The sequence below is a fragment of the Balaenoptera physalus genome, assembly GCF_965194825.1.
Source record: "Balaenoptera physalus genome assembly, chromosome: 18".
Taxonomy (NCBI): Eukaryota; Metazoa; Chordata; class Mammalia; order Artiodactyla; family Balaenopteridae; genus Balaenoptera; species Balaenoptera physalus.
Window position 1 is genome coordinate 72,950,794 of NC_138899.1, and position 24,651 is coordinate 72,975,444.

Here is a 24,651-nt window from a genome sequence, read left to right on the forward strand (position 1 = left end):
TACCATGTTGCATATTATTTATTTTTTATTTAATACCTCTGAGAATCTTGCTATAATGCATAACATACATATGTCTTTACGGTGTTTTTAGTTTTATGTGCAATTAAAAAAAAAAAACTCGACAGGATGTTGCTGCTGAAAGGAACAGGAAATGCCACGTGTCACCAGCTAGTGGAGTGGCAAAGCCAGGAGTAGGATCCAGGTCCTGCAGATAGTTTGGTTTCTTTCCATCTTACCCGAGGATATGGTGAGATCTGGGTTCATTTCTGTATTTTTTCTTTTTTTTTTTGGCCGTTCTGAGCAGCTTGCAGGATCTTACTTCCCTGACCAGGGATCGAACCTATGCCCCCTGCAGTGGCAGCGTGGAGTCCTAACCACTGGACCACCAGGGAAGTCCCTGGGTTTATTTTTTATTGTACTGAGAAGCTAGATCTTTCAGGGAACTTCAGAGCCACATATGACTTCCATATAAAAATATATAATTTGGTGACACTGTGTGATCAAATGACAATATTCTAACACAGGAGCAGCAGGAAGGAAATACACTGACTGAGACACTTGGAAAGCCACCCATGCCGGACCTTTAGAAACCATTTCCTTGTTTTTAAAAGCAAATTATCTTTGCAATCACCTCCTCTCTACCCCGTCCAAAATCCAACCAAATACAGGAAAACGTGGTGTCCAGACTCACAGGAAAAATGTTAGAAAACAGTAAACAGCTATGGTGAGGACATGACGAAAGATTAATAGACTGCATGTCTGAAATGTGTTTCACTTCCAGCATATTTGATTAATACCGATTTTGCTACCCGTGTTGCTCTCAATCACAGAGCATTTGATGGTAGCTGAGAAAGTTCTTAACGCTAAATGTAATATTAAAAACTGAAATAGGAGGTACACATTTGTATTATTATTATTGCGGATAAGCTCCTTAGAAATTGGTCTAATACACTGATGAAAAAAATCCAAACCCCAATGTACCTCCCAGGGTCCAGCCCCACGTCCCAGCTCACATGACAATCTGTTGCCGTACTGGCATTAAGTCAGAAACTGTACGTTTAAGATTTACATTAAAAAGGTTTTTTTTTTTCCCATTCATTCTTTCTGCATTGACTGAGCAGCTGCTGTGTGTGAGCCACTGTGCCAGCTGCTGGGGAATCAAAGCAAGACACCATTACCTGCCGTCTCCCGGGAGACAGACACCTAAACAAGTGTGACAAGTATAACAGATACAACTACAACTGGCTCGGGATCCCAAGTGTGTGTGGGGGGGCAGGTAGAAAGAGGTAAAGGAAGGTGTCATTCACTGAAGTGACAGCCAATCAGGGATTTGCATGTCACTGGGAGCACAGCTGTGGGAAAAGAGGAGATGACAGTTCTCGGCAGAGGGAAAAGTACTGCTCAGGACTATAAAATCGAGCATGAAGAGTCTAGTAACCGTAATAAGAAAAAATTACTACAACAGCCAAACTTAAATATACATTATTAACCATTATTTAAACACTGACGTTAGAACAATATAATAAATTACTTTGCTCCTGAATCCTTAACAATTAAATTTACCTCAAATGGTAGCTTGTGGATAGTTGTTTTTAAATTTCAGTCTGGCTTAATGCTAGGGTGTTTCTGGATTCTTATCTCTCAGCAGCCCATTGTTTTCTGTCTTAAGGCTAACAGTCCCTCCAGCCCCCAGTGCATCTCAGACGCCACCTTAGTTTTTGTCCATTCAGTTTTCTAACAGGTCTCACGAAAAGTAAATTGAAAAACTTGAGAGAGAGCAGCATGGATTAACACTCAGAATACTGAGAAACTAGCTCTGAGTACTATTGGTATATACTTCTCCAAAAATGGAAGGGCCCCCAGGCTCAAAAACCAAGTTGACTTTTATGTTAACTAAATTATGGCTTCCTGAATTTGAAATCATTTAAAGCAGATGATCCCAGTTTTTTCATTTTCCACTTTTTATATAATTCCTCATTTCCCTTCTGCCTTTCCCATGGCTCTTCCTGAAGGCGGTCAGAGGGCTCCATCCCTCAGTCCAGCTAAGTTCCTGTGCCTCTCTCGTGATATACTCAGCAGAACTCAACCTCTAGAAAAGCTTCACAGGCTGGCACGCTGAAGGACTCCATGGTGGGGAAAGATAAAAGACAAGGAAAAACACAGTGAATTAAAAAGATAGAGAAGAGGTCTAAGCGGAAAGAAGAGATGGAGGCTGGGCTTGGCAGAAGGTGCCACCCTGTGGTCCTGAAGTCCTGGCTGCCTGCCTGGCACTGATGATGCCAGTGAAAACCAGAGTGGGGGAGCGAGGGGCACAGCACGGCGGCCTGAATCCCCGAGCGCAGCGTCTCCACAGTGCCAGCCTGAGTAGATGAAGGTTGAGGAGAAGAAAGGATGAAGTCAGAGGACACTGAAGGATGTCAGGAGGACAAAGTAGTGTAAACCCAGCACTTAACCCCTTCAGTTGGCGGCCAGCTGGCTCCCCGAAGAGACCGCAGCCCCGGCGCGTCTGTGGGCCCCTCCGTGGGTGCCGTACCTTGAACAAGGAGGAGAACACGTGGAACGTGTACACGGCGCAGGAGCCGTCCGAGTCGCACAGCAGCTGGTGGACGTGGCTGCGCCACGCCTCCTCCGCGTCGTCACAGGCCGCGGGCTGAAACGCAGCGAGGATGGCCGAGAAGAAGGGCGAGGGCGGCGGCGAGACTCCCCTCTCGCCTTCTCCAAAGCTGGAACAAATGCAAACGGCAGCGTCAGGAAGTGGCGTCCTCTCACCCCGAGGCACCCATTCTGCCCACTCCTCCCGCTGGGGTCGCTTTGGGGGCCTGGCTCCCATTCAGAGGTCTCCAAGATTCTTTTCTGACTCTAGAAAAGAGAATTTTCACCTGTGGAATTTCTGGGATTCCTCCCACTCGGATTTCCTTTATAGACTCGGTACCTCTTTTAGCCTTCAGTAACTGCCCCTCACTTTCCTGGACAGCCTTTCCCCGGACACAGGATACATTCATTCCTGTGCTGTGGCCCATTGCAGTCCTTTTCATTTTTCAATACAGTAAGTGATGAGAAAATTTCTGAATCTTTTCACTTTTCCTTTGTGAAGGGACAGTATTAGTGGGTGCAGATACATAAATGCCCAGAAGAAAAGGGCAGAGAGAGGAAAGGAAATGAAAGAAGAGAAATGCAGGGGGAGACAGAGAGGAACGAAGAAAGGAGAGAAAAATGAACGAACTGTGAAAAGTCAAAGTTCTTCTCTAGGTATCACCGTAAGCCGGTTCTCTGATGGGCGGATATGCGTCACCATAACAGAAGGCCTCTGTCCAGCCACATCAGAAGCTTTTACTTAATTCTTATTTTCAACGTTCAGAGGAGTGATTTTAGGATTCTGACTTTCTTCTCCTAAAGTAAATCTGTAGCATTATTATTTGTGATTTATTCTAGATGCCACATTAGTGGGGTTTTTAAAAATCTATCCTTGTTATATTTTTTCCTATTTGTATTCTCTGACTAGATCTCAATTGTCTCAGAAATGTCAGCCACGAGGCTGAAAGCCACCCACTTAAAAAAAGAGTAGGTATTTGGCTTATAAGGGGCCTCTTGTTCTGGTCTTTTAACTCAAAATGAAAAGAACTCCCTATTTCCAAGCCTTGCCAAGCTTGCTTATTTTCAAAGCTTACAAGGCCTGGACCATGTCCCCAGGCTCCCCTCTGGCTTTTTACGTTAACTCTAGGGCTTCATGGGTTCTGCATAAGGCCCTGCTCTGGGGTTGGATGATTCCCACCCGCCGAGAGCCCTCCAAGTTATATGTCCGCTTGGACTCCTTTGTTAGGAAGTCCCAGCAGCACAAGCCTGACATTTAACTGGAGTTAGAGCGAAGCCAGTACGATGTGCCCTGTACACTCTTCACCTGGCAAGAGTAAATTGGTCCAGCGCTCGACTGCCTTTTTCTTCTGCCTCGGTCATATCCAGGCTAAAGCTATCGCTGCACTCGAAAGTTGCCGGGAGCTCATTGATGGAGCTGGAAAGATCATCCTCATGCACGGGGGTGTCCTTCTCCTCCTGGACAGCACTGACCTGGGAGCATAAAAGGAGAAAAGAATCCCCCCAACATGTAGGACTATCCATAGGAAAATCTGCAACCCTGAGAGTAATAGAAATTGGGGGCATTTGTCTTCTAGCTACGGTAGAGTCAATTTCTATAACCGAACTCAAGAATTCTCTGAAGTACTGTTCTTTCTCTATCTTCTTTTCAGTCTTTTCCGGGAGAGTTCCCAAAGAGGCTCTCAGTAGATTACCATATATGACCCATGCTTATGAAGTATAAAATGCTAAACTTGGAAGAGACCGTAGAGACCCCCTGGTCCAATCTCCATATTTTATAGACGAGGAAACAGTTGCTCCACGTGGGAAAAGGACTTGCCTAATATCAGGTATATAATCAGAGCCAGAGCTGGGACTAGAGACACCATCTCTGATTCAGAACTCTTTTCATTGTACAACCCCAGTCTTCTAAAGCAAGTTATCTGGAGTTAACTCTCCAATATATTATATAACATGTCCAATATTACCTATGGAAACTAGAATTTAGAATTGTCAGTGCCTGGCATAGTAAAGGCTCCAGAAGTGTCTGCAGTGCTCACAAGTGATCCAGAGTTATTCACCAAGCCTGCCACGTTGACAGGCCTTTCCATGCTGAAAATCCTCCAAGATCCATATACACATATGCTTTACTCTTGGGAATATCCCTTGAAGATAACAGATATGAGAGGCTGCTCTCACGTTGCTATAAAATGTAGAATGATCTGCGAGATGAAAGGGCTCTAGGGCAGGCAGAGCTGGGATCACTGAGGGGCAGGAAAAAGACGTAGCAAGTCAAATGGAAAAAGAGGCTGGGCTTGAACCTGGGCCAGGGGGAAATCATCTGGAGAACTGATTGTTCTTCGGGAGAGGAAGGAAGGCAACTGGATCACAGAGCAGAAGAGGAGAGGAAGAAATCACACGTACGTGGTTCAGTGAGTCATTTTCTTAAAACAAAAACAAAATCAAGGCGAAATAGATGTATATATGAATTAGAGAGTTATCGTGGGTTGACATCTGGCTGCCCATTTAGTATTTTGAGTCTAGGATTAAAGAGGGAAATTAGAAATGTTTACAGATATGTTAGGGAAATAGGTTATCTCATGTCTTTGAAGGAATTGCTCATAAATACTGCATTTCAGAGGTGTATCCATATCTGCTGCTGCTTGCTTTTTATTTATTTTATTTTTATTTTTTTATCTTTAAAACATTTACTATTGCCATTAAAAAAATATTTAGTTTCTTGTCCAGTTAGAATTTCATTAATGGTCCACTTCATATAATTTTTGTTGTTGTTGTTAAAAACTCATTTATCCTTTACCCCAAATTTTGAATGTAAAGAGTAACTGTCAAGGTTGACAGCCGTGCAGTTAAGCAGCTTAATTTTGGCTAGAAGATGAAAGATTCACTGCTTTCTTGTGTCTGATGAGTGGGCAGAGCACTGTATTTTATTTTATTATTTTTTTATTTTTTAAATTAATTTTTATTGGAGTATAGTTGATTTACATCTTCCTGCTTTTTAAAACTAGAGTGGTTCCAACGAGACTGCTGACTGGCCTGGGTTATTAATGTATATAGACTTAATCTATTAGGGGCAGGCTGAGTTCTTACAAAAATATTTTCTATTTTCTCTTTCTAACATCACAGATACATCATCAAACATTGCAGAAGCCCAGCTGATGTGAAAAACAGAGATAGCTTTTCAGAAATTAGACTCAGCCTTTCCTTGACAGAATTCCTTGATAGATTTCTGTATGAGTCCATGAAAATATTACTCCTTAGGCAATGCTTTGTATGAGGAATTATACAACTTAGCATTCAAAATAGAAAAGTTGAGAAAATGACTATTGCAAGACTGAGCAGTAATAAATGCTAATAACTTCACATTTATTTTGTGGTGTCCTTTCCATGAAGTTCATTTCTTGATATTAAGATTCTGGCATTTTAATCTCAGACAGTTTTCTTTCTGGCCCCTTTTTTGGCTAAAAAAGGACTCTGCTAATTCTAAGAACCCTGATCACCGTCCTTTTGCAATGGGGAAGTCTTAGAAATAATTATTTTTTAAGCTTCAATATTTTTAGGTGATTGCAGTTTCATTGGTTGCCCTTGGTTTAAAGTAGATTAGATTTTGCTAGATCGCAGACATATCTTTTAGCACACTGTAAAAGAATACAGAATAGCCAGTATTATATTTTTCTAGTAGAAGCATCAGAAAGAATATACTTTCGTAAATTTTTTTCTATTTCATTTTCTCCTTAAACTTATACCACCATAACCAAACTAAAGATAAAGAAAACCTTATCCTAACAGCAATAGGTTATTTTGGTTATTTCTAATATAAGAAAATAAAATTCTGTACTAATGGGCATTTATGTGGGCACATATGTGAACACAGTGTGGGAGTTGATAGTTTTATGGACAAGGTAGTTTATGGAAATATTGATAAAATAAACCTTAAATGAAATACACATTTTTAGATTTTTTTTTTTTAAAGCTGACCTTTTAAATAAGGAAATTGTATCCATTACTTACTTTTCTCCTCAGAGAGCCTGGCTAGGACAGTTTTGTGCATAATACTGTGATTGATATTGAAAATTCTGATAGTCCGCCAAAGGCGAGAACAGAATCAATGTACAGATTGTAAAATTGGTTCCTACATAGGAAAAAATTCCCCCCCGATACGTGCATACACCCACACCTCACTTAGCAGATTGTTTTATAAAAGTCATGACAAAGAACAGCAGTTTCCCAGTCTCAGCAATCTCCGACATACACCAATTTGTTTTGCCATTAATCAAATGGCAAAACACGAGCAGTGTTCGTGCTCTATGGAAAATGCAAAATGTTTCATTTTAAAAGGACCTCAAATCAAATCTCCTTCAACCAACAGGAAGATGGCCACTCAGGTCTGTGAGAGTAAAGCAACTTCAAAACCTAGGTTTAGGGGCACAAACTCAACTACTTCAAAAAAGAAAGAAAGAAAATAAAGATAGTCCCTCCACTTAGAACCCGCTAAGAATGCTCAGAAAATTGGAAGTACATTTTTTTTTTTAAAGAAAACTACAATCAACGATTGCCAAAATCTCTTCACCTTTGAACCCTCAGAAATCTGAAGATTATTCATATCAGGCAGAGAAGCGTCAAAGCTAGCCATTCTGGTGTTAAAGGCATGAGGGTCAGCGGGGGTCATATCGCAGGTGGTCGTGAGTTCCATGGGATGAGTCTCCTCAGAAGGGGAGAGATTCATGATCTGTTGAGAAAGCATAGGAAACAAAACAGAGTGTGACATTCCCATTCTTTAAAAGCTCTAATTATTCTCTACATAAGAGTACAAACCAGTGTACAAGCTAGTTTTTGGTGGACAGGTAATAACTGTTTAACATACATACGTCACTGTCATTAGAACTTAAGCACGGTAGCTGGCAAGGCCCAGCACTGAAAAATACAAACACCCCTATTTCCAGATAACCCCATCAAAATGTCCGTGTCATATTTCCTCAAACTTCAGATGTCTGAGGAATTTAAAAAAAAAAAAAAGATTTCAGCATAATAAAAGTTATCTGGGGAAAATCTAGGCCTGAGCAGATTTGATGGCATTCAGGGCTTATAAAAAACCCCAGTGTTTGTTTCCATTTGCAACCTACAGAGAAGAGACCGGTGAGGAGCAGACACCACCTGATGTTTCAGAGTTGAGTTTAGCAGCTGTAGCAGGTTTCTTTAGCTGCAACTGGAAACTGCACTACTGCTTGAATCACAAAAAGAAGTCCCCCAATGTCCTGGGAAGAGTAGGTGGAGAGTTCCTACTTACTAGGTCGGAGTGCTCCAGGATCTGGCTGGTGGTGAGATCCTCCTCTTCGGAGGATTCGTCGGAATCCTCGTGGTTCATTTTATTTAGGCTGGGAGAACTTCCTGAGAGTTGGCGCTCCTCCAGAAGCTGCATGTCGCACTGGTCCAGACTATCCAGAGAACGCCTGCGGACTCCCCAGTTGAAATTGTCCATACTCTCGCCCTGAAATCACACCATCAGCTGCTTTTTTAAGGCCAAAATCCTCCTGCACTCACGCCTTTACACAGTCGATTAGCCATAGCTTAGTAATAAAAATTTTCATTATGAACTCTCAAGCCCTCATGGCCTTGGGCACCAAACATTTTGCTTACGTGATGTGAAGAGTAGTAAGAAGCACACTGTTTTCACCAAAATGCGTATTAAATCATAGGTAGACATGATTATACACTCTACTCTGGCACAGTGGGTAACATCTTGTTTTTTAACAAGTTGATTTTGGGATACTCTATAAATGATCCGTGTTAACAAAAATCTGTCAGAAAGAGACTGTTAATATTAAAACAACTTCAAAAGAGATGTTCCCTCCCCAAACCCCGCCCCTGTTTAGTACTCTTTTCAGAAGGAGAAAAAGTAGGAGCTACGCTTGTGGCACGTTCCACACCCTCTGGGTATTAAGTAGAAGAGCATTAGGTAAACATTCCAGGCTGTTTCTGCCGCAGCAGTTTTCACAGATAAAATGCAGAGTTAAAGGGTATCAGAGAGCAGCTGGGCACAGTCGGACAATCATGCACTACGCAGAGGCCAGAGCAGCAAGCCTTCAGTTTTGCTTTAGGCTCATCTTTAAATAATTGTCCCAACATAGAAAACAGTTCCTTCCCTAGACCTGAACGGACTGACTCGGTACCAAGGATTATTGCTGAATTGTACATTTGCACTGAGAACTGGGCTAAGTGGCAATGTAAAGTTTAAATAAAGATTTTAGATACAGCTCAGACTTTCTCTACAAACCATCAGATATTAAATAAGCTTATTTGATGAACATAAATTTTTTTTCTGAAAACCAATCTGGGTTTTATTTTTCTCTCTGTTAAGATAGGAATAAAGCTAGAGAAATATTACTAGCTCATTGGTGAGCAAATTTTAACCTAAACAAATAGGTAATCTGAATAAAATCTAGCACAGAATCTTACTTATATTAGTCATTTGAAACACTGATGGTTCACTGACATAAATAACTTTTTTTTAAATGTGATGTTTTATTTATTTTTATTTTATTTTATTTTTTTTGTATTCTGGCCATACCGCATGGCATGCGGGATGGTTCCCCGACCAGGGATTGAACCTGGGCCTCTGCAGCGAAAGCACCGAATCCTAACCACTATGCCACCAGGGAACTCCCATAAATAACTTTCTGATGAGAGCTCAGTAAATAGCATAATAATATAATTTCAGTGAGAGATGTAAATTACTATTAAAATTAATGAGCATTAAATTTATTAATTTTCCTCTGGTTTTAAGGGTCTATTTTTTCCGGCTCCTAATGAAATGAATCTTACCATTCTCACAGATCTCTCATATAATAGATGCTTAGCTTTTCCAAAGTCTGTTTTGGCTATTCATGGTGGAAGGCAACAGGTAAGAATCCTGAACACATTCTGGATATGATATGGAAATTATCATTATTCACCCCATTTATGATACTTATGATTGTTCTTAGGACTGTTTGATTATAAGACTCAGAATATGCTTTCCATAGTTTATAGCTGTATTTGTACCTTTTATCTGTAAGTGCTGTGATAAATTACCACCAAATTATTTTTTTTCCTGGTAGAAAAGGCTGACTATTGTGCTGGTACTTTAAAATAGCTGTTTCAGTGAAAAAATGAAAAAAATGTGGAAGAGGCAAGAGTTCTGGGAAGAAAAAGAAAACTCAATGTGTGAAGAAATAAAGAGGGTAAAGAAAAATGAGATTACAATACAGATAAAAAATAATGTAAAAGTTACTGGGAAAAACATACAACTGTAAAACATAATTCACAAAACTGATTCTCTTGTACCAAATCAATGGATGGGTTAGATGAACTATCTCAGGCAGCAGTTCTGGAAGTCTCCCACACTGAACCTGGGTTGCACTGAGCTTGCAGAGAAATACAGACACCTAGGGCCAGAGAATGCTACACTGGGTATAGATTGCCATTGCTGTTAATTTGACTGCAGCTCAGGTGAAGATCTGAATCAATCAGGCATGGGAACTGGGAGTCAGGGAAGTTGTTCTTGCAGGAATAATATCTGGGTGTCTTGCTAGAGGATGCAATAACTCCATTAGAGGCAAAGATGTTGAAACTGTTTCCCTGGTGGTAGCTGAGGGGTTGAGATGGAACAGTAGCCTAGCCTACGTTAAAGTCGGTGGTGATTAAAAGTCAACTGGGCCTTCTCATAGCACAGGAATACCCCTATTGGGAGAGCCACCTTCCAACTTCCCCACACCCAAATGTCAGATTTGCATTTTATGTTACCTACCAGGTCAAAAGCCAAAAGAGTGTTTCACTGATTAAGTGAGATTTTCTATGTGTGAGAAAATTTAGAAGATGGCTAACTATTCCTGATGGACAATTTGCATATGTCAGTTATCAAACTTAAATAACTACTCAGGATTTATACTGAGATGAGAAAGTATTCACGATTGAATGTTCCAGAAATGTTGGAAATCATATTCTTTGATATTGGAGTTCCAAAAAGTAAGAATTATTGTTGAAGGAACTTGGATGGTCAAAATATGTTCCCCCAAATGTACCTACTTAGAGTAAGTCTATATGACACAGATACGGGGTGATCATAGGTCAGTTTGCCCAGGATAATCCCAGCTTATGCCTGTTGTCTGAGTGTAATTATTACCGGACCCCTTTTACTTGAAAAGGGTCCTCATTTGGATGAAATTTTATATAGTCACCATCCAAAGATAGCTCCTAATTCCTGGAAAATAAAAGGAATTGATTGGCAGTATATGTGGTATATTGTTAGATACAGCTTGTTGATTTCACTTTTAATAAAAGAATTTAACAGCAAAACCAATCCAGCTGTACAACTGCCTAATGAGAAATTATAGGATTTCCATGGATCATATTTAAAAACTCACTCTCTCTCAAGAGATATAATCATGCAACTTCCAGAACTAAACATATAAAGATTTTAAAACTGTCTCATATTTATACTTCAGAAAATATTTCCCTTCTACAGCAACCAAGAAAAATACTTCTATCACACACATCTCAATGTAAATGTGCAAATAGGCATACATACTCTCGAAGGGGGGAAAAAGCAGTTATGCAGTTATAAATCTGCAATGATGCAAAACATCTACTAGTGCATCTGAACTGAAAATAGCATCATCTTACCTGAAGTTCCTGTGTAGCAGATTGAATGGACAGAAAAACAAATAAGAGGTCTATTTAAAATGATTATATTAGATACTCAAGTGCATTTGTCTTAGTTTTAACACAACAGCAACTAACAGTGCTAACAGTATATACGTCAGTAGATGCAACTTAAAGAAAAAAGGCAAAGATACACAAACCCCATAAAGAAAAATAAGTACGAAACACCGGAAATTCCAAACCTCTTAGCGGTGGATGATGTAGTTGGTAATAAATCATAAATACAATTTCTGAAATAGCTTTCCACTTCAGTGACAACTTTGGTCTCCTCAACACTTTTTTTTTTGGAATGCCTAAATTTTTATTTGTGAGAAAATCGTGAAATGTCATGGAAAGACTAAATGAGGGTCATCAGCTGGGAAAAAAAGGTGGCATCACCTGATCCTGCTCACAAAAGCAGAAGTGTTTGTGATCATGATCTGTTTCACTGCTGAGGTGCAATTAATAGCAAAGACACAGCACCCTTTAAAGATTCTGAGAAGTTCAAAGGCAAACCCTTAAAGATATTAGTCAATAAATTCTGAGACTATTTAATGAAAAGGAATAGACCATGACAAAAACCTTGTCTCTTTTTTTTTTTAGTAAATGTGTGTTGATCTAGAAGCCAAATATGCTTACCTTTCGCAGATGAGGAAATACTGAAATTATTCACCAAAGACAGTACAAAGGAACAGATATTTAGAATGCCTACTGCCTGAAATTATGCTAAAAGCTTTACATAGGTCATCTTACTTGATCCTTACATCAACTCTATAGGCAGGTATTATCACTCCCATTCGATAGATGAAGACGCCAAGAGAAACTGCATCCAGGCTTGAGCTGGGTCAGTGGCAGAGCTGAAAGTCAGAGTTGGACCTGCCTGACTCCAAAACCCTTGCATTTTCACTCTACCACTCTGTAAGCTTGCTAGAATTCCTTATTATAACCTTATTGAGAAGTAGCAAAATATTCTCAAATGGTTTATTTGGATAAAATATATACTTTCACATTCTTGAACTTCTTATAAAATCTTAATCATACAAGATAAAATAATCACTATGATTTTTTAGTTCTTGTCGGCTAGGACAGTAGCAAGAACACTAGAAGGAAGGCATAGTAATCATTATTTATTGTCCTTGAAAAATATTAGTTTAATATTTATTTTCAAGTGATGGGCATCTATGGTTTTCCTTACTTTATTTTGATAGAAACTAAATTTGTTAGTTGTTCTGAAATTGTTTCTGATTTCTCTGACACCATTCCTCCTAGGTCCCTTCACGTAACACATTTTTCTTTGGCTGACACTGAAAAATGATGCCTCTCTTGTTTCATCAATTTTTCTCTCCGTAGTTTAACCCTTGAAGAGGGTGCCCAAGCTTGAATTCTAGCCTAAGAGCAAAGATTAGGTCAGTTGCTCAGACCAGGAAGCTAAACTTTTGACATTCCATATACCTCTGGATCATTTCGAAAGTATTCAAAACAGCTGTATTTTGCATTAGACTTTTTAAACAATCCTCACCGCATTTAGCAATTGATTTCTTTATCACGAATTATGGTTAACAGTCAGAAAACTGCAATGCTTTTTACTGGTTTGAGAACAATTCAAGATGAAAGCTTACACATTTTAAAGACGCCTTGCAGTTGGTGCCTTTATACTCTTAAAGGACTGGATCTGCTAAACTTGTTTCCAGGGAAAGAATTGGTAAAGAAAACATTCTTCATTCTGAGGACATGATTCTTCCTTGCTGGCACAGACAGCCAGGGTAGTCAGTGGCCAGTAAGGACAAAAATAGAGCTCAATAGAGCTTGTCCAGCTCCGTGGCCTTGCCTTGACATAAGTGGATTGGTCAGCAATCATATCCTTTTAGGGAAGGTAAGCAGTTACTTGAAGCATCATTTCCCACAAGTCTATCGTTAACTTAGGAGGAGCCTACCTGCCATAGGATATGATAAACTTTGAATTTGAGCCTCCATTCTAACTGTACGACTAGCAGAAAGCCCTTTCTTTGTCTGAGTGTGCTTGGTTAAATGTGAGCTGAAGTATGTGGATCCCACCACATGCCAGGCTGGGTACCAGGCTTTATTACAGATGCCAGCCTCACTTCAGGGAACACAGTGTCCATCCCAGGAGGGAAAAGCCTGCCTCTCAGCTGGAACGTGCCCCTGAGCTACCGAAATGATGCTCCTCCTTGCAATCCCAGGTTTTCAAAAGCATGACTCATAATGGAAAGCATCTTATTACCATGATTATCATTCAGATAAACAGATCTGCATCTGCCTGTTGATACTTGAATTCAGCTACTCCAGGTGTCAAGAACCAACTGAAAGCAGAGCCAAGAGTTCCTGTATGTTAAATCTAGTTTCAAGTTCTGAGGATTTCATCAAACAGCACAAAGATGCCGGGGCCCTCGGGCTCTGATCGCAGGTTGCGGCAGGCAAGCTTTGACGTCAACCCATGAGAGCAATTTCACATTGAAAATAATAAAATGCTTAGCCTGTTTTACCCAGGTACCAGAGAACAGGCTCAGACCTTGCATGTTTCTGTGATTTGTTTTTAAAGTTCACCTTTGGACTACACACACACAGAGTCTCTGTGTGGTCAAAGTCAGATCTTTGCCATTTAGAAAGAACTTGGTGGCTTTGGCCGTGGGCTTAGACAGGAAGGGTGTGGTGCCTTTTGCCAAAGTTAAGCTGCTGTACTTTGAATAAATTGATTAAAAATAAAGTTTACAGCTTTCTAATTAAAGAACTCATTATTTAGCAGATAGAAAGAAACTGTGCTGTTAGTCAAGGAAAAGGCTGAGCGGATGGTTTTCACCGAGCCCGGGCCGTACCTCTCCATCCTCCAGCTCCACATCTAGGAAATCGAAGTCTCTAAAGACCCGGAACTGCTGCTCACTGTTGGTGTCATCTATGTTCTCCTGCTCCCGGGTGCCGTCCTCGGAGGACACGAGGCTCGTCTGGTGCTCCAGCAGATCCAAGTCCCCACACGACGAGAAAATCACCTACGAACCAAGAGTCCTCTCCTGAGAAACCGCTCTCCCTTCTGTGTTTGTGCTACAAAAAGTGTAACTGGCTCCTCAGAGCACTGTATTTCCAGTACACACCTAATTCCTTAAGTGGGTATTTTTAGAATGTTCTTTTATTATTTATGTTGGACAGGTGCCTTCAGATTCAACTCATTGCAAAGATGCAAGTTCACACACTAGGAGAGTGTTCAAGAGTCAGATCGCTGCTTCTTAATGAAAAGTGTATCCTACGTGCGCGTGTGTGTGTGTGACAACTGAGTGTGTGTTCACAGACAGTCTACAGCAGCCAAGAAATTTTCCACTGTTTCTGCACTGACCGAGGTTAGAAACTGTACAGATTCACACACACATACACGTCACATACATATTATCACGTGAGATTTTAAGGACTACTGATGCCAAGATATGTTATTGTAGAACGAACTGTGAGAGCAAAGGATTTAACCCTCTTAGAGATAAACCAGGAACTGGTAGGGAAAAAGAAACGTAAGTCAGGAAGTACAGTACTTGTTCATGTGAATTACAGAGGAGAAGCTGAGCAGCCGTGCTCATAATTCATACTTAAAAGTCCTGTCCTGTCGATTCAAACAAAACCTTTTTTTTCTATTAGAATTTTAGTATGTTAATATTTTAAAATTAACTTCTATGTTTAGGTTCATTTCACTTGGGCCATTTTAATATAACTTTGTAGAAATAACAGACTTCAAATAAATCTAAATGTTTTGCTCTCCAGCCTCTCCTGAACATAGACTGATATTAAATAAAATGAACAGTATTCTTTATTTAACCGATATAACGTCTTGGTCTTCCTTGAAAGTAAGCAAGTCATTTATAAGAATTTAAATATCACAAATATCTCTCAAAAGGAAAAAAAAAAGGGGAATGGATTTTATTTTTTAAAATTATTTTTTAAAAATTTCTTTCTTTCTTTTTTTATTTTTGGCTGCGTTGGGTCTTTGTTGCTGCGCACGGGCTTCTTCTCTAGTTGCGGTGCACGGGCTTATCATTGCAGTGGTTTCTCTTGTTGCGGAGCACGGGCTCTAGGCGCGCGGGCTTCAGTAGTTGTGGCTCGTGGGCTCTAGAGCGCAGGCTCAGTAGTTGTGGCGCACGGGCTTAGTTGCTCTGCGGCACGTGGGATCTTCCCGGACCAGGGCTCGAACCCGTGTCCTCTGCATTGGCAGGTGGATTCTCAACCACTGCGCCACCAGGGAAGCCCGGGAATGGATTTTAAACATTCTTTTTTTTCTCCAGTGTTTAAGAGCAGTCATAGGATTTGCACTAGGTTTTCATAAAATGGTACAAGACACACAGTCTGTACAGGGATTGCAAATGGGTATATGAGATAAATAGCACTGAAGACCAGCCAACTAGTCAGTGAGAGATGAGAGACTAAAATTCTGATTTCCTCAGCCGAGGCCTCCCTTTCCTTGTTAGTGCCACTTTTCTTATTTGTAACATAGTAAACATTTCTAGCTAGAAAGGCCTGGCACCAAAGCAGGCGGTTTGGATCTGAAGGAGACAGTGTAACCACAGGGGTGGTAAGAAACGGACCTCCCTGGCTGTGCCACTGCAGAGGTAAAGGGCTCTCATTCCTCTCCCTTTCAGGCTGGGGGGCTCAATCTGCCCCACACTATCTCCTCGTCCCTCTGCCCTCAATGATGTCACAGGAGCAGCAGCAAACCCACCGATCAATAACTCAGAAGGTGACTTCAACGGAGGCCACCCTTCTGGCTGGGGCACATTCCCAGACGATTACAAGTATCAACTTGCACTTTAGCACGAATCTATGAGTCTCATATTTCACCTGCTCATGAACTACATTAGTATATACATTTTGGAATTTTAAAAGTAGTTCCACAGAGACACTGTTTGCTACTTCTTACTTGGGAAATCACTTAGTTTGCTATTTTCTTTTCTGGTTACTAATAAAGATGCTGTGATATAGATGAAATAAAAATACCCGGTAAAACCAAACCCTGAGATTTTTATTGCTTTTGCTACAGTATTCTCACACACACAATTTGAATTTTCTAAATTTTATAAAAGCTTCAGAAGCTAACTTCTAATACTTAAATTATTCATTTATTTCAAAGCTCAATGGCATTTTTGTGCAACTGTAACATCAGTAGAAGTTTCTGTTTGTTGGTTTGTGTTTTTTTTTTTTGGCCGCGCTTCACGTGGGATCTTACTTCCCTGACCAGGGCTCGAACCCATGCCCCCTGAAGTGGAAGCATGGAGTCTTAACCACTGGACCACCAGGGAAGTCCCTCAGTGGAAGTTTATATGAGAAAAAACATGCTAATATATCACTGTTTTCACCTTTATTGTACATGAGTAAAATAGTGACATCACGGTAAGAGATGTGTGTACAGAGAGTAAAATTACACCCAAAAGAAATGTGTATCATATATGGTGGTGCAGAAGACAGTCACATATACATATTTTAAGAAAGTGTGGGCATATTTATTAAAAAGATCCAAGATACTAAAAAAATTAAAATAACTGAGTTTTTATTTACCAACTGGAGCAAATAGCCAATAACATCTTTCATTGTTTCTGAACTGAGATTAAAAATCATACTATGGAGAGAAATAATCTAAGGGTTTGATCTAGATGATGGATATCATACTTGTAATTCATAGTTGAAACCTCCAAACTACATGACCAAAGGTAAAAAGGTTATGACACCAAAATAAATGTGATATAGGACAGAACTTACCGATGGATTTTTGCTTAATCCTACTTCTTGGCCACACAGAGAAAGGACGTGTACCAACTTCTCTTTCGTCCTCTTCTGGAAAAGAAACACACAGGCACGTTTTAATCATGGGGTCCTGTGATCAAATCTACTCCAATACTGTAGTCATCAGCCACAAAGGGCTAACCCACCTGAAATGTGGCCAGTGAGAATGGAGATATAAAATACGTGAAGAGTTGGTATGAAAAGAGAATGTAAAATATCTCACCAATAATTGTAAAATATTGATTATATGTTGAAAAAATAATATTTTAGATATATTAATTAGGTTAACTAAAATGTGTTATTAAAATTAATTTTACCTGTTTTTTTTTCTTTTTTTCAGAAGGTGACTATTAGAAAATTTAAAATGAGGTTCACATTATGTTTCTACTGGACAGTGCTGATCTAAGTTTTCCCAAGGGAGGGGATGTGAAAGTCAACCCCTTGGCTCTTTAGCAGATATTCATTACTCTCCTTGATAATCTTTCTTGTGTGCTACAACTTTCAATCATTAGCAAGCCTTTCCTTACACCTTAATTAAATCTATTATATTACAACACAATTCTCTTTTCCTCAAATGGGAGGATAAATTTGCTTTCTGCAGAATTAAATTCGATTATTTGCAAGGCATATTAAATCTTTCTCAATTTATTCTTCCTATAGTTAAACGGATAGAATTCCTTTTGCTTTTCTTCGTAAACCTTACTTTTCAGTTCCTTAAGCATGGGGATTCTTCTACAAACCATCACATTTCCCAATGACATAGACAAACTAGGTCTCAGAAGGACTGGTGAGTTGAGAATGAAAAGGATGAGTAACCAGAGCCTAAAAAACATTAATGTGCCTCAGAATTGCTCTTAAAGCAATCGTCCTCCTCTCCTGAAAATGATTTTTTTCCCTTTTAATCTGATTTAATATGGAGACTGCAAGGAGGCCAATATCACTCATAGATTTTCCTTCTTAATGGAACTCAGTTCCCTGCATCCTTCTTTTCAAATTATAGATGGGACACTCAATACGGTGTCATTTCAAGGTCAAAGACAGGAGGACCTTGATGTTGAAGAATGGCAAGAGATTCACTAACCTATTTCCCTAAGTTTTAGTGGGCATTTTACAATTCTGGGAAGGAATGAATGTAGAGGAGCATGGAACTGGGCTGTACATTTATCTTCTCTTTTCCAAATTCCCAAGAAAGTAGAGCGGGCTCTCTATTCAAGCACGCAGTGAGCGCTCACTGCGAACCAGCTCTGCTCCAGCAGGCACTGGGCTCTAAGCTCCATTTCCCTAACCTTTGAGGGTGGGATGAGTCCTGCTGGGCGTGCAAACAAAGGGCTTTTCTCTACGCAGCACCCACCTCGCCTCCCTCCGGTAATGCAGTCCCTCTTTTTATCTTGGGACAGCTCTTCTCCCGCCAAATGGGGCTCTGCCTCTCTTGCACAGAGCCCTTTCTCCAGAATTGCTACGACGCTGGGAAGGGGAGGCCTCTGTCCTGAGATCGTCAGAGCCAAAGACCATGTAAATCTGGAGCTGCCAGAGGTTGTTGGGCCTCACGTTGGAACAGTCTGCCTGAGAATGAGGTCAGCAGGGAGGAAAGCAGGCCTAAGACTTTGGGAAGAGAAGGTGGGGACGGTGAGAAGGACAGAGAGGGTCTAAGGATTGTGTGTGCTAGAATACAGTTCTGCTTGAAGTCATGATATAGGAGTTAACACGTTCCCTTTCCACTTAAGGTAGTTTTTCACTGGGCTTCTGGCACATGTCACCAAAAGAGCCCCAAATAATGCATGGGTTTCACTTGACAGTAAGTCCAATGACATCAACGCTGTGACGCAGTCACCCAGAAAGTGCATACAGATAACAGAACCGCAGAGAAATCTGGCCGCCCAGCCTGCTCTGCAGGGTCAGGTGTGCATGGAGCCCACTGACTGGAGGGCAGGCTCGCAGCACTGCAGCCAGAATGGTCACTGGGGTGTGGCCCTGTTATGCAGGATTGGTTAGGAGAACTCAGGATGTATTACTTGGAGAAAAGAGGACTGATTTGGGTGAGTGGCAGAGGAAGGAAGGTTTCTTTAAGTGTTTGAAGGGCTGCCATGTGAAAGACAGATCCAATTGCATTTTCTAAGCCTTAAGAGAACTAGGAACAATGAGAAGAAGCAACAGAGTGTCAGCCTTCAACTCAATGTAATGAACTGTTCAAAGATAAAATGGGTTCCCTCGGGATACAGAATACCGTGAGATCCTCATCACTGAAGTGTCGATGCCCAGACGGGAAATATTGGGATGGTGGAGGCAGGAATCCCATATCACAGTTGGGTTCAATAGGTCCCCTAAGCTCCCTTCCAATCCTGGGAGTCGAGGACTCTTTACCTGAGAATACTGGGGCCTTTTCCAGCTTACAGGAACAAGGACATTGGAGTTGGAGCCTGATGAGGTGGAAGACGCACTCCGGGTGACGGCCATGGCCCTGGGCTTCCCATCACGCCCGGAAGAGCTCTGCAGTTCATCATATCGCCTCCCGATGATGGGCGTCTTGAGAAAAAAGAATAGAGAAGCACACGTTCTTCTACCTCATTCATACTTCTGGGGTATACGGATCGCTCTGTCCCAGCAGCAACCAAGAACTGCTTATCTGATTAAAACTTAGATTAGAGAAGTTCAGTGTTACAAGGAGGCTCATTTTCCTTACGTTCAAATACATATTCCAGATCATTTTGCATCTTCAACACTTTCCCACCCTCTTTAGCAGCTGAAAACAAATCCAATTGCTTGTTCTTAAACACACTTTAGAAATGATTGTAAAGATAAGAAGGAAGACATGCAGGAAAGCAAAATAGTTTTCAGATGTTTAAGCTTGAAAGACTTTCTTTATAGTTAAAACAAGACCAAAATCCCTTCCCCTCATCCCAACCTGTAATCACCAACCTTGATACACTCTCAATTATTTAAAGATTTATTTAAATTATTTATATCTTTTCAATTATTTTAATGAATGAGGTCAGGGCCAGGTTCTTGACAACACTTCAGAAATGTCACTTCCTGAGAGTCCCGGAGTGTGGTGTCTGGGAAGGCAGCACCTCCCAAACCTTAGCCCCAGGGAGGTCTCTGCAGAAACCTGTTCGTAGGCCTACATTCAGAGCCGGCAGACGCTGGCTGGTGACTCTCCACCTGCCTCTCAAGGCACATCTTTCTGGAGCAGCTGGGTCTCCGGGGCATGCAGCTGACTGGCTACAGGTTTTCTGTACCTCTTTGGGACAGAGTAAACAAGTCAAAGAGTAAGCTTCCCCCACCTCCAGCAATGTAAAGAAAATGTTAAAAATTGAAAAATACTGAGTTGATACCTTAATATCATATAGATACTAAATATCACAATGGTGGCACAACAGCACCTCTACCTGAGTATTGAAATGATGAACAGTCAATGAGACTACTGTGTGAAAAAACCCAATCTAGCCACAACCTAATTAATAGAGTACGTCCCATGTAAGCTGATCTAGTTTATTCCTTTAGTGAATGAATCCATTCAGCCGTGTTGAAGAATATTTATGAAGTACCTAACATGCATCAGACACTGTACAGACCCTGCTTGCAAAGTGGACAGACCGTTGTTTCTGCTCTAGGGGGCTTATGGGTCACGGGGTAAAGGAGACAGGAAAGCAAATGTATTTTTACATCTTAGACTAAAATAGTTAAGTACAGGCCTCCCAAAAGTTTGTTCATGGACCAGCAGGTAAACCTGACTATTTTCTGTCTTCTTCTCTTCCTAACTCCTGAGTTCATAAGTCTCTGCCCTCCGCACACCCATCTCCCTCAAGGCAAGAATTTAGATAGTTATACTGGTTTAAAAAGCAGTGTGGCTTGGGGAAGCGACCATAAAGGCAGATTCCGTATTCCTGTAAATCTCAGGCATCCGCTGGTTTGGCTGCAGTTCAGGAAACGAGGTTGCGGATACAAGATAGGACGTGACAGCTGTCAGATAAAGAATGAGTGAAGGTCATGGTTTAAAATGCTTAAGATCATTCCATTTTAAAGTTATCTTTTTTGGGGAAATCATTTTTATATAACTGAGGCTAGCTTCTATTTTTAAAAGCTGCCAGAGAAGAGCCCCAGTGAATAGGACAATGTGTTGAACCTAATTTAGGCCTTAGGAGCTTTCACTTGACATAACTGTAAAATAAGTCTCCCCTTCTCCAGGCAACTAGTTCTGACCTTTGCCACTATGTATTCATGCTAAAGTTTATAGAAACAGTTAACATACCTCTGAAATATCAAAGTGAAAGTCCAGGGTTTTCCCAGGTAATTCCTTAGACGCACTGGTCCATACTCGATGTATTTCTATCTTTGAAAGGTCACTGTGTTGGTAGGAAGGTAAAACTAGGCTGGCAGATCGAGAAACTACTAGCTTCAAGATATTCAAAGCTTCTCTCCAGTGGATGCTCTGAAGGAAATAAAACAGTCAATGGACAAAAATAATTTAAAAAAAAACAGAACACTAATATGCCGCTAGCTACCGAAACTTCTAATGACCGGTCAGAGCTCATTGACTTAAAACAGTGCAGGAAATTCTGTGATAAGTAAAAGGCAAATGACATAAAAAGATAATTTATGCATGAGATGAGCTACATTTAGGAAACAAGAATAAAAAAAGACCCGTGTTGTCCACATTCAAATAAGTAAAAGTTTAAAATAACAAGGTACCATTTTTGCTAATGAGGTATTTCTTCAGTTTGAAAAACAAAACAAAACAGAAGACAAACAACTGCCCCCCTCCCCTGCAGCAACCCTCATTGCATTTTATGCTACTGTCTACTCACACTTTCTCAAGATTCGCCCCACCTGCAGTTTCCAAGCTCCCTTGGTCCTTCTCCTACTTCTCTGCTGCACCTGCTCCCGGGCATCTGATCTCTGCCCTCAGCCCTCTTCTCTTCTTCGCCACATCTTCCTCATGACCTAACCCAGGAATCTGGGAGCCATTCTTACCTCCCCTCTTTCCCTCCCTCCTGAGAACTTGATCCACTCCCTCTCCATTCTTGTTGGCACTGGCTCAGCTGAATCCTCTCTGGCCTCTGCCTGGACTATTTCAATGGCCTCTTAACTGGTTTCTCCAGTTGCAGCCTCTCCTTGGGTCCGTCATCAAACCCACTCCAGCTACAGTGATCTTTCTAGAATCTTCAGCTCAAGCCACTTCCCTGCTTAAATGCCTTCAAGGGCTCCCTCTGGTGGTCAAGGTGGAGTCCACACTCCTTGAGCGAGGCCTGCAGGGATAATCTCCCCCAGGCAACTCCTGGAGTTGCCCAAACCAGCCAAGGTCTCCTAGCCTCTGTGCCTTTCCTCATGCTATTCCCTCATCCTGGAATGCCCTTCCTCTCCTTATTGCCTTATCAAACTCCTACTTTTCCTGTAAGTCTCATTTGTTTCACCCTCTTTGTATCCCTGACAACCCCAGGCCGACTGAGGTACTTCTCCCACAAAAGTATTGAACACAGATAAACTAGCATGATAAAAGTTATTATCTGCCTAGGCCTTGGAATAAAGTGCATGAAATAAAACACATTTCCTTCACTGTTAAATACTGCACACGGGAGGTCATGGTTTGAATATGAAATTAGCCACCATTCAAGATAAGATCTTGAGTACCAGGGATGGCCCACAGGCCTAAGAATAGGTAGCCTAATAAAACAATCACTTTTTTTTTAAACTAGGGGCACATGATTAGTAGAAAGATGTGAACTGACCCTCTGTCTCTCATGAGTGTGAAGTGAGAAAGTGGTAATGAATGCCTACCACATGGTACAACTATTACTGGAGAAATGCCACTCGAAAAAAAGAAAAGCTTGAAAATCATTTTTAGCATTAAGTAATTTTCTGCAAGTAATGTGACTGGTGAAGTGAGGATGGAAAAAAAAAAAAGTTTAAAATTGTATGGCTTAGTCAATGAGTTTAACCAGAGAAAAACCTAGCGTTTGCCCTTGAACTCTGAAACTTACCAAGTACACTACGTTTGTTGGTTGGAGTATTTTCAAGTACATTTATGCCACTTTCTTAACCTTAATTCCTTCAACTCTAAAGGGACAATGTGAACCTCTGAATTAACTGTTCGCATTTGAAACGCCTGGCCTAGAACCAGGCACAAGCAAGTGGCTTCTTCCTTCTCCACTGAAATAGGACCCCTCAAATGAGACCCTGCCCCTGCCCTCCCAGCCAGGAGTGTGCTTTCAATACCCAGCCTAGAAGCCCAAGAGGCAGAGAGGTGTCCTCCGAAGGCTCAGGAACGCACTGCGGCCTGGTCCTGCCTTGCTCCTCAGGACACCACTTGGGGGTGGTCGGCCACCGTCTCAGCCGCTCTCAGCACGTTATGGATACCAATGAATGAACATGCAGCCTGGCACCCATACAGCTCTGTGGCCAAGTACAAAGAAAGCTCCATGCAAAGCCTCAGTCTTTCTGGAATGACTTTCGGGAAACATCCTGGTTCAAATACTCACTTGCACGTATTTTTCAATGGTTTTCAGAACTTCCACATTGAACTGCTTTACCGGAACGACAGAAAGGTCCATGTAGCTGAGCAGACTATAGATCACCTGCAGGAGGGGCTGCTGCATGCTGGGGAGGCCCTTCTCCAGCAGCTGTGGGGAAAAGCACAGAGTGAGTCAGTTTGACACCAGATTTTCACACAGAAGCACCAGGGTTTCCTAGTACCTTTATGATTGCACATTTCCTTAGGAGGGAAAAGAAAATCCAAACTACTGAAGAAATGGAGGTATTATCAAAGGCAACGCAGGTAGGTCTGAGTATATAAATATAATATTACGCAATGGAATGCAACAAAATAAACCTCAAAACGAAAGCATCAAACACCACTAATGACTGAAAAATATCAATGAAAACGAAAGATACATTTATCAGTTATCGAATTGGCAAAGATTAGAAATTGATGATAGTATTGGTGAGGATATAAGAAGAATATTCTTACACATCAGTGGAAATGTAAATTGAATAATTTGGCAATTGAGATCAACAGTACTAAAAGGGTTCATATCTTTTGAAATACTATTTACACTTTTAGGAACTTTTCCAAACCTAGAGATAAATACTAAGATTTAAGTACGAGATTTCACCAAGGCATTATTTATAATGGTAAAAAAAAAAAACCAAAATACCCCCACAAAACAAGAAAGCTCTGTAAGCAATTTAAATGTCAAACACTAGGGAAATGGATACATAAATTACGGTAAATTGTATGATGAAATATCATGTAGTCAAAAGAATGACATTTTTAAAGATAGTAAAGGATATCAGATAATATTAAGTGAAAGAGGAAGGATATATAATTTCTATATAATAGATGATGCCAACATTGATGTGAATGGGTGTGTGTTATATAGAAATAATGCTGGAAGTAAACCCAACAAAATGTTGATAGTGTTTCTCCCTAGATAATATAATTATTTTTGAACATACTGCTTTTATAATCCGGGGGAAAAAATCAATGACATTTTCAAAAAGGAAAGCAAAATAATGAGAAAACTGATGTGACAGACATAATGAAAAAGGTTACTGTTCAAAATTAAATATTAATAGAAATGATTCAAATAAATGCTGAAATTCCACATCAAAAGT

The 24,651-nt window shown here is 40.7% G+C and overlaps 1 protein-coding gene across 8 annotated transcripts in view; it reads right to left on the minus strand.

The window, feature by feature from the left end:
* Positions 1–24,651, minus strand: part of FRY (FRY microtubule binding protein) — a 434,377-nt gene that overhangs the window by 23,135 nt on the left and 386,591 nt on the right. For all 8 annotated transcript variants that reach the window (XM_082435479.1, XM_082435480.1, XM_082435473.1 and 5 more), the window contains 9 exons: positions 23,517–23,657; positions 21,290–21,469; positions 19,402–19,563; positions 17,017–17,091; positions 14,103–14,273; positions 7,877–8,077; positions 7,160–7,318; positions 3,899–4,065; positions 2,534–2,723 (listed from right to left, as the gene is read on the minus strand). In XM_082435479.1, the coding sequence (XP_082291605.1) occupies positions 2,534–2,723; positions 3,899–4,065; positions 7,160–7,318; positions 7,877–8,077; positions 14,103–14,273; positions 17,017–17,091; positions 19,402–19,563; positions 21,290–21,469; positions 23,517–23,657 (1,446 nt within the window). The remainder of the gene's footprint in view (positions 1–2,533; positions 2,724–3,898; positions 4,066–7,159; positions 7,319–7,876; positions 8,078–14,102; positions 14,274–17,016; positions 17,092–19,401; positions 19,564–21,289; positions 21,470–23,516; positions 23,658–24,651) is intronic.